This window comes from Raphanus sativus, chromosome 4 (assembly GCF_000801105.2).
Source record: "Raphanus sativus cultivar WK10039 chromosome 4, ASM80110v3, whole genome shotgun sequence".
Taxonomy (NCBI): Eukaryota; Viridiplantae; Streptophyta; class Magnoliopsida; order Brassicales; family Brassicaceae; genus Raphanus; species Raphanus sativus.
Genome location: NC_079514.1, coordinates 49,063,497 through 49,074,723, shown reverse-complemented (window position 1 = coordinate 49,074,723; position 11,227 = coordinate 49,063,497). Strand labels below are relative to the sequence as shown.

At 33.1% G+C, this 11,227-nt stretch overlaps 1 protein-coding gene across 1 annotated transcript; it reads left to right on the top strand.

Moving 5' to 3' along the window:
* The first annotated feature begins 7,294 nt into the window (after positions 1-7,294).
* Positions 7,295-10,956, top strand: LOC108831699 (beta-glucosidase 30). The gene is made up of 12 exons (XM_018605225.2): positions 7,295-7,446; positions 7,928-7,997; positions 8,113-8,168; positions 8,639-8,714; positions 8,821-8,898; positions 9,005-9,092; positions 9,198-9,572; positions 9,666-9,883; positions 10,004-10,038; positions 10,134-10,236; positions 10,358-10,466; positions 10,557-10,956. Exons 1-12 carry the CDS (start codon positions 7,312-7,314, stop codon positions 10,954-10,956), a joined length of 1,743 nt encoding a protein of 580 aa, XP_018460727.2. The 5' UTR covers positions 7,295-7,311.
* Positions 10,957-11,227: the final 271 nt, after the last annotated feature.

Genomic DNA, 11,227 nt, shown 5'->3' with positions numbered 1-11,227 from the left:
AATGCTGAGCCTGAGAATAAACCGAGAATAGAAGTTAAATTACACATGCCGTGCGGTCAGATGTGACTATTAGTCATTGATACCTAAAAAGGAAATCAGTTATAGAAGTAAATCTGCTAAAGAAAGAAAACGTGTTCTTGATAACTTCAAAAAACAAAAACAAAAATTAATAATGGACTAAAACCCTCTCGGCAGATTTGTGCTTAAAAGTTACTACATATGAGTAAATAACATGAGTAAATAACTAAACTAATTGGACTTTTGCAAAGGCGAAAATTTACCATATTTGTATTTTAAACCTAAACTTCCTTTACACCATTTATTCAAAAAAAACCCAAAGTAAAAATGGTTGGTTTGATTAATCAGAAATTTCAACGTAAAAATGTGTAAAATCATTTAGGTTTCATTGTTTATTTTGTGCGTCAGATTCTCTTGTTTCATGCTTGACTTATGCATGCAATTTGTTTAACTGCTTGACTGTTTCAAGTTTTAGACATGCAATATATGATTATTCTTTTTTTTATTAAACCAAACTTGAATTAATTTTAAATATGTTTACACTCCAACAAATTGTTGATACAAAGAGACTATCGACAGCCAAACAATCAACAACAACAAGATAAGGGATAGAATGGTGATACAAATCACAAAAAGAAATCATATGAAATTGTGTCACAGCATCATAAACTTCTTCAAAACCGCATCTAGTGTAAAACCGCACTGCACCATACGCAGAGAAAAACATTCGAAAGGAGGAAGATCTCTGCAATACCAACAAAGCTTGTTCATCCAATTCACTCCATATAGGAAGAAATATTAGAATAGAAAACTGATTCAAACGAGGGACAAACGGAAAATCATAACCCGCCACATCCATATTCATCGGGATAAAAGTGACGATGACTTTCTCTACCTGCCACCAGGAAGAGAGATACATGACCACAACACCAACATCCAGAATGGAACCCGTAAGAGAACTGCATACTACAGACAATCGCGCTAAGGGGATATAAATGCTACTAATAGTCGCAGAGATAGAACCAAATAAGACTAAGTCCATCGGTATATCACCAGCTAAAATCATGAACTTTAATTCCAACATCACCCATATAAATAGCTGTTTAAACCATTCTACAGTAGAATAAGTGGGAAATAAAAGGCTAAGATTTGCCTAGTGGCGCTCGAAGGATTTGAAAAACCCAATAAGACGAACTTGGGTTCAAACCCCACCGGCCACACGGATATGAACTATTGCTTTCGGTTCATTTGAATGCCCAGGAAAGGGTCTATCCGTGGGCTGTACCTCCATCCGGGGGTTAGACTTGTGTCATCATTGACCCGGGTTTAACTCTTTTTTTAGCAAAAAAAAAAAGAAATAAAAGGCTAAGATGAGCATGAAGGACCTTAAAAGAGGAGTGACACACCCAAAATGAGCAATATATGATTATTATTACTATATAGAGCTAAAACATTCGTGTTGAAAAAGGAATTAAAGCAAAACATGAAAACAGCTACAAACATATCCGGGTCCATTTTTAACAGTTGTTCTCATCTCGTTATTGATAACTGGACATGTCATAGTACTTTTGTTTTACTTTTCTTCCGTAGACACGAATCATCTTTTTGTAATGAAGTTAACTTAGCGTTTCATAAAAATGGAACTCAATCCAATTACGATAAAAAATCAAAAATTAAGCAATCATTATTTCTTTGGATAAAAGATTTCACTGCGGTTTTTTTTCAAAAAAAAAAAGGATTTCTCTGCGCTCATTAATCATCATCAAAGAGGATGACTTCCTAATTCGTTATTTGTTTCCAGCAATATTTATTGTGCTTTTGTTTTTAGAGTTTAGTTTGGATGTTTGATGCATCTGTTTATGTATTTTTGATAGTGTGGTTTATGCATCTTGGGTTTAAGAAATTCATTATGTGAAAAACGAGCATACCGCAGTTATATAACCACATATATATTTTATTTTAAATATACAATTTTCTTAATTTTTTGAATATCTAATATACTACCTCAGTCTTTTTAATATATAAAAGATATGTAATTATAACATAATTATAATCTTGTAAGGATAACTATTTCCAAAGATATAAGAAGTAAAATATTTTTGTATAAGCCCATCTCCTTGTATATGTTGGAAATTTAGTTGCTCCTATACAAATATATATTTTCCTGAAAAGCAAAACATGTCACTGCCAGTTACTTGTTCTCATCCCTTTCTACTGGAATGTGATAAGGACTATTGCTCATATCTATTTTGTATGGAACATTATAGTTTCTCTTGTCTCATAATTCTCAAATATAACTATTTTCCATATATCATATTCCCATAGTAATTCATTTTGTTGCTGTTTTCATTTCAATATATACTACCAATTACATTTTCATATTCAATGCATATGTACCCAAAAATCTAAAAGATCCTGGTCCACTATCAAATTAAGATACTGTCATTTATAAGAAACTAAAAATCTATTAAAGGTCATTATTTCAAACTTTGAACTAATATCTTATCACACTTGGGATCCAATAAGCTCCTTCATCAGCGGATTGTTCTTCAACCTTCAATCAAATCTGAATAATCCTTTGTCTTTCTTCCTTGTGGTATTGAAACAGGTAATTACCGGTTTATGATCAGACCCTTCTTAGTTGAGATGAAGTTAACTTAGCGTTTTATGAAAATGAAACTCAATCCAATTAGGATAAAAAGATCGAAAATTAAACAATCATTTTTAGATAAAAGATTTCATTGCCCCTCATTAATCAATCAAAGACAACGGAAAACATCCTCTTTGATTGATTAATGAGGGCAATAATTTTTTTTTTTAATCCAAAAAAGAAATGATTGTTTAATTTGGAAATTTAGTTGGAAATTTAGTTGCTCCTATGCAAATATATATTTTCCTGAAAAGCAAAACATATCATTGCCAGTTACTTGTTCTCATCCCTTTCTACGGGAATGTAATAAGGGCTATTGCTCATATGATCATATCTATTTTGTGTGGAACATTATAGTTTCACTACAAGAAAATAATCATATTGCAATAAAAAAAAAATATTGCAATAGGTCAATATAATGTTGCAAATGTATATTTGCAATAAAACCGTAATGAATTATACAATGTTGCTGATTGATTGTTGCAAATTCCTTTAGTTGCAAAAATATTGCAAATTTTGCAATGGATGATTTATTGCTAAATCCATCGTAATAATGCAATAACATTTGTCTTGCACATTTGTTGTATCTTTACAACAGACTTTGCAATTCTAAACTCACACAATTTGTTGCTACATACTACACAATATAATTATAATGCAAATTTGTTAAATTATATTTGTTTTGGAATTATATTTGCTATTTCACAATAATTTCAAATGTGATGGTTATTTTCAAATTTAAAATAATAAAAATAAGAATTAATCAAATAACTATTTTTATTAAATAATCAAATATTAGAACAATACTGAACAATTAATTAAAACCATGTTTCTAAGAAAAATGAACAATTCTACATCGTTATATTTCTTCTTTTTATGGATTGGAAACACAGGAAACATATGTTGATTTGGCTCCCATATATTGATTGTTTGACTCCGTTTTTCTCCATTCTATAGCATATCGACTAGGGTTCATGCTGAATCTGAAAAAAAAAGTAATGGTAAAAATTTTAAATGAATATCGGAGAATAAAAAAATATAAAATATACACCAAGTTACCTATTTTAAACACTTTGAAGTAAGGATTTTGTTTGTTACTTTCGTTAATTAGCTGGCATGCTTTACGTGTAATTCTAGTTTCACAATCTCTCTTTTGTTGAAAAGGAAGCAGAACATGGAAACTTATAATTCTCCACAAGTATAACAAGGAATTAAGAAATCATATTTATAACGAACAGAGAAAAGAGAAAATCTTAACTGCTCAAGAATCATATCCCTAAGTTCACGTACTATGCTGGTATTATCCTATTCTAGAAATGTTTTTTTTTGCTAAATCTATTCTAGAAATGTTCTTGCGTGGAGATAGATATACACCGAACTATAAATAAAAACGATATATTAGCGTGTTGGTTTCTTCATAACAAAATGATACCTTTTTTTTTGTCATCAACAAAATGATACCTTAGAATTATAATTAAACAAATTGTCAAAAATATATAGTGAAACTTGAATTAAGATGTGTATAACTAAAAAACTGAAAATCTAGTTAACTTCAATCAGCTAAGTTTTCTTTATTCAGTATAAATTTAATAAATTTTGGTCAAAATTATATTGATGAAACAATATATATGTAACTCTGGTCGAAAATATGTAAAAAATTATGAGAAATTGCATTCCCTACCCACGTGTTTTTGCATAATTAAAGATATACCAAAAGTCACTATTATACACTGTACATTTTTTCTAATGTCTTTGCTACCCCTATTACTCTCTCTCTCTCCCTGACCACATCTCTCTCCCATATCGACACCATCTCCTTCTAGTTCTAACCTCCTTCTCACCCACCATCAACACCCACCCTTCTTCATTGTCAGTATCCTTTCCCGTCTATGACCACCACCAACAGCCACCCCCAGATCCGCCGACAATCCAACCCGACCACCGTCCATGGCTCCCGCAGCGCGTCCCTTCCCACCTCCCGCGCCGTCACGTTAGCTCCCCCTCTCCTCCATCGCCGTCACCTCCGCTCCTTCCACGACGTCCAGCTCCGATCAATCTCTCCGGCAGCTCCTCCTCCATCCGCTATCTCTGTTCTCCCTCCGCTCCTCCGTCTCTGTCTCCCTTCCCCCTCACGCGAACCTCCGATCAATCTCTCTGGTAGTTCGTCCTCTGTCTGCTCCTCCGCATCAATCTTTCTGGCAGCTCCTCCTCCATCCGTTCTCTATGTTTTCCCTCCGCTCCTCCGTCTCTGTCTCCCCTCCCCCTCACGCGAGCCTCCGATCAATTTCTCCGGCAGTTCCTCCTCCGTCTACGCCTCCGCCATAAACTCCACGTCGAGGACGATGTAAATCTTTTTCCATGAGTTTACTTATCCATAAAGGGGGGAGGGAGGTTAGGGTTTAATTTTGATGAGAGGAGAGGATTTGAGAGGAGAAAAAGAAATAGGGCAGTCATGGAGTTGAGAGGAGAAGAAAGCGTAAGAGAAGGAGGAGGGATGAGAGAGATGTTGTTGGAGAAAGAAGAAAAGGACTTTTAGGTAATTATATATGTAAAATATCTACCCTGACACACTAAATTGTACTGTATATGGTATATTGCTAATATCAAGTTTTTTTATAGGTATCTAGCATAATGACTCAAAAATTATTTTAAGTAGGATATATATTAACTTTTAAATCGAAAATAAATATACTAAAATACATAAAGATATTGCAAATAGAGTGATAAACGTGTCACATATTAAAACATGGTACTTTCTTTCTTTTTTTCAAAAAGCCACATCTCATTTTCTCTGATTTTTTCATGGGAATTTTGCAAGAAAACTTTTGTAAGTAGTAAAAAAACTTGCAATCTCGCAACGAAATTTTGTAACGATCTTTTTTGTCGTTGGTTTGCAGTGAATTTATATTTAACTGTTGATATATATTTATGATTGCAAAAACATGGTAAAAATTTAAAAATATGTTCAAAAAAAAACATGGTAAAATCTGTTACCAAATTTCAAGAAAAAACAACGTTGCAGAAAATATGTTGCAATATCAACATTTTCTTGTAGTGTTTCTCTCGTCTCATAATTCTCAAATACAACTATTTCCCATATATCATATTCCCATAGTAATTCATTTTGTTGTTGTTTTCATTTCAATACTACCAATTACATTTTCACATTCAATGCAAATGTACCCCAAAAATCTATAAGATCCTGGTCCATTATCAAATTAAGATACTGTAATTTATAAGAAACTAAAATTAATCCATTAAAGTTCATTATTTCAAACTTTGAACTAATATCTTATCACACTTGGGATCCAATAGGCTAGTGACCTACACTGGTCCGTAACTTTCTGCACCAATGGAGTTGGACTCCCGTTTCTTCCGATAAGTGTGATCCAATTGGGCTAGTGACCTACGCTCGTCCGTAACGTTTGCACCAATGGAGCTCTACTCCAATTTCTCCCATAAGTGGGATAGGATCAGACCCAAAGATAAAATTAAATAATACCTTATAATATATGCCCAAAAATAATATAATGAAAACTTGTTTCTCTTGATTAACAAATGAATTTAAAATGATTCAAATGCATGTCTTTTGGATAAAGATGACACGTACTATTTACCAAATCTAAAATATCATATACACAAAAATAACGATTCGGCTAATGTTTTTTTTCTAATATATAAATGGATTTTGATATATATTATAGACATTAATCAATAGTAAAAGTTCCATGAATTAGTGTCTTCCTGAACTCATCCACTAAATTTCAGAATTAAAATAAATATTACATGGCAAAAAAAAAGAATAACACGTATAGTTATCACAAAAGTAGAGCGGGTCCTCGGCAAAAGTCTGATGAAACATTTGTCTATGATCCTTAAATTTTTAAAGAAATTTATATAGACCCCAACTTTGTTTTAATATTTATTAAAATCTTTATTAAATTGCATACATTCCTCCAAACTTAGGACCGGCCCTGTACAAAAAGAAAAATTAACAAATCCAAAATGGTCAAATAACTTGCAAGCGCATGAAGGTGTGTGGAACATACACGTGAAACGCCTATGGCTTGTATTTTTTTCTTCCCTGCATTTTTACATCACAAAAATATCGGTCAAAACAAACATTACACGTGAAATGGCAAGCGTTACATGCAGTCTTCCGTATATTAACAGTGAACGTAGCCACGATTTTGAACACATTCAACACTAACACTATATTATAGATATGATACGTATATCATCATGACAGTATAATCATGAAATTCTTCGGACAAACAATGATGAACGTGAGCACTGATCACGGGTACATTCATAGATGACGTTGGACAAAAAGCTCCTGACGTTTTGTTGGTATTACCATAGTAAGAACTAAGAACCGAAAATGGAATTGGTGACCTATTATAAATGCATAATAGTCTTAAACTGGAAAGACATATCCGAAGATATATATTAGAAAAATACTATAAGTTATTAAGTTATCTCTCCATCTAAATATGATATATATATTCAAATATTACCACGTAGATGACGTCTATTACTGGACGAGGAAAAACCTCTATATAAGAAAGAGTAGATCTCTCTTCAATATATCACTGAAATCTCTTTAAAAAAACAACAAACAAAAAAAACATAAAGAGAAACAAATGGCTAGAGGATCTCGTTTTTTCATCATCCTTTCGATAATCTCATTGTTTGCAAACACAATCGATGCTCGAATACTAGATCGACATAGTTTTCCTGATGGATTCGTTTTTGGAACGGCTGCGTCTGCGTATCAGGTGATTTTAATGATTTCGATCTTTCAATGGTTTAATAGTTATGTGATTCTAACAATCATGTTACTATGCAAAATCTAATCATTATGTTATTCAATACACTAATGATAGAAATTATTCTGAAATTCTGTATGTTCGCAGCTAACTTTTGTCGCTATATGATTTCATCAATCGTTCGACATATGTTTTTGCGATATTATCGATCATAATCTGTATGTTATAGTAAAATGGAGAAAGATTGATAATACGTGTAGGCTATTACCTGTTAGCTAGGTAGGCACTCTATAAGTTATTAATGCTCATAAAATCAAAACCCTACGTATATAATCGTTCATCTTCTTGCTATTAATATTTTTTTGGAAAAATTCTTGCTATTAATTATCTAGTTAAATTTCTTTTGTGTTATAACAAAGTATGTTATATATGTCATCCTAAAATAACTTTTCGATGAAAATAATATTTATTTTTGTTTATATTCATGCAGTACGAAGGAGCAACAGATGAAGGTGGCAAGTCTCCAGCTATATGGGACCACTTCAGCCGCACTTACCCAGGTTTGTCCAAGAAACAATAGCTTACGGACCTGATTTGATTAACACACATTCATATACGAGTAACACCATAGTCTAATTTGTATTTGTTACTTAAAACTAAAATCTTTTGCTGCAGAACGGACGAAGATGCATAATGCAGATGTAGCGATTGATTTCTATCACCGTTATAAGGTACTATCTCTAATCGATCTTCACTTTTTTTTTAGATTTAATAGAGAATCTTGTGATCGAAAACTAAAACTAAATCAAACTATCAGATCATGTGAATCCAATCAAATAGTTTACATGTTTTATAAGAAGATAAGATCGATTGTATATTGTGATACTGATAAGGCATATCTAGTTCTTTGTATAGATCTTAGCTTCTTGTTTTTAGGATTCATATATATATATATATATATATATCTCCTAAACTTGTATAAAAGGACATGCTTGGTTGATTGAATAATATAGCACAGAATTTCAACTTAATTAATGTTTTTTCTAAAGTTTGTAATCACCAGCCAAAATGAAATTAAAGTTCAAGATAAGTCAATTTACTTTCTCAAAAGTTCGTACGTTGTACCTAGACCCGTATATAGCTATCGTTTTGCTTTGGTTGGTGAAATTTTTTTTTATATGACACAAACAAACAAAAACAGGATGACATAAAATTGATGAAGGAGCTAAACATGGACGCTTTCAGATTTTCAATCTCGTGGGCCAGACTGATTCCAAGTAAGCTTTTTTTTGGTTGATGATTATATTATTCTTTCAGAAAATAGTTATAAATTTTGGTCAATTAGTGAGTTAATTTATGTGGTAAATTTTCAATTATCTACAGCTGGAAAGCTAAAGGATGGAGTAAACAAAGTAGGTGTACAATTCTACAAGGATCTTATCGACGAACTTCTTGCTAATGGTAAGATCACTAATTTACTAGTTAATTTAAAGTTATATAATAAAATTTAAATTGTGCTTATAGCTTAAAATAATAAAACTAATCGTATATATTTATGAACATGCAGACATACAACCATCGATGACACTATATCATTGGGACCATCCACAATCTTTGGAGGACGAATATGGTGGCTTTTTAAGCCCTCAAATTGTGTAAGCCTAATTAGAATATTTCAAAACATATATTAGTTTCTTTATTTTTGTAAATAGGACTTATTTTGTTATTTTGTTATTTTGTATGACTTCTTATCAAAACAGAGAAGATTTTCGAGATTTTGCGAGAATTTGTTTCCAAGAGTTTGGAGATAAAGTAAAGATGTGGACAACGATCAATGAACCATACATCATGACTATTGCGGGGTACGACCAAGGTAACAAGGCGGCTGGTCGATGCTCGTCATGGGTAAACGAAAGATGTCATGCGGGTGATTCTAGTACTGAGCCTTACATTGTTTCACATAATATTCTTCTTGCTCATGCCGCTGCGGTAGACGAGTTCAGAAAGTCTAAACAAATATCGCATGATAGCCAAATTGGGATAGTTTTGTCACCAAGATGGTTCGAGCCTTTTCATTCTGACTCTACTGATGATAAAGAAGCAGCTGAACGAGCTCTTGCTTATGAAATTGAATGGTATGTTGATTATCTAAACAAAACAATCTTGAAAAGTCTGCTTATACTCATCAGTCATCAGCTAATCCTTATTTGGGTTCTATGCGTAAATAGGCATCTAGATCCAGTGATTCATGGAGATTATCCAGAGATTGTGAAAAAATATGCAGGAGATAAGTTACCTTCATTTACTGAGGAAGAATCAAATATGTTAAAAAATTCATCAGATTTTGTCGGAATAAACTACTATACAGCACGCTTTGCTACTCATATTCCTGAGATCGACCCAGCAAAGCCTCGGTTCAAGACTGACCATCACGTCGAATGGAAACGTACGTAATCATTATGCGAATTAATTACTAATAAAATATTGGTCCATGCCAATTTTAATATATATTATACATACAAATTAGATTCTAAACTAAGCATGTCTATGAACTTTTTTGAAACAGTGACTAACCACAGTGGCCACATTATCGGAGCCGGGGTACGTGCCGCGCCTATTTCATGAATATTATTTTTTCAGTACAGCATAAAATAGCATCCTAAGATTTTAAAGTTCGTATTTATTTTTTCTTAAAGGATGCAAGAAGCTTTATATTGTCACATCCAGAAGGCCTGCGAAAAGTTCTAAACTATATCAAAGACAGATACAATAACATCCCAGTCTACATCAAAGAAAATGGTTAGAAAACTTCCTTCAATTTTTTTTTTTGCTAAAATTTTGTTTCTATTCTGTCAAGAAATTCAAAATATAACTTATGTTGTTTAGTTGATAAAATTTTATGTTGATTAATTAATCGCAGGAATCAATGATAACGATGATGGTACAAAACCAAGAGAAGAGATTCTCAAGGACACATTTAGGATTGAATACCATGACACACATATCCAACAACTTCACAAAGCTATAGTGTTAGTTCTTGATCTTTCTCACAATCTATATTTACTTTTCAAATAAATTCGTTAATTCTTTATTGATGAAAACTTATAATATGGTTATAGTGAGGATGGGTGTGACGTAAGAGGATATTATGCTTGGTCAATGATGGACAACTTTGAATGGGAACATGGGTACACTGCTAGATTTGGTCTATACTATGTTGACTTTATCAACGGTCTAAAACGTTACCCAAAAGACTCGGTTAAATGGTTTAAACGGTTTCTTGAGAGATCGATCGGAGAGACTATAGAAGAGGAAGTGAAGAAGATGTCACGTGCGGGTAGGAATAAGACTCTGCATGATCAAGTGGGTTTTGATGAATCGTTAGGATTTTTCGTGTCTTTTATGGCGACGAACCAATCGAAGAGAGAGGAGGAGAAAAATCGTTGCTCGTCTGTTCTTCCTTATAGCCGTTTCGATGTTTTGAAGGAAGTAAAGGAGTCATCATCATCGTTTTATTGATTTTGAAAATCTTTATGGTTAAATATGTATTTTCCTTAGAAGTTTTTTTTTTGTTTAACCTGGGGGTATCCCAGGCCCAGAAGGCCCAGACTAATCCCCAAGGGGAAGGAATGCCCACGGATAGACGCCCCTCCCAGTTTTTCAAATGGGCCGAAAGCATGGCCCATATCCGTGTGGGTGACAAGAGCGTTGCAAGGTAGTTCCCTCCGGCGTGGATCGAACCCCCTACCTGGGTGCAGGCGGGGACCCGTCCTAACCATTGGGCTACAAC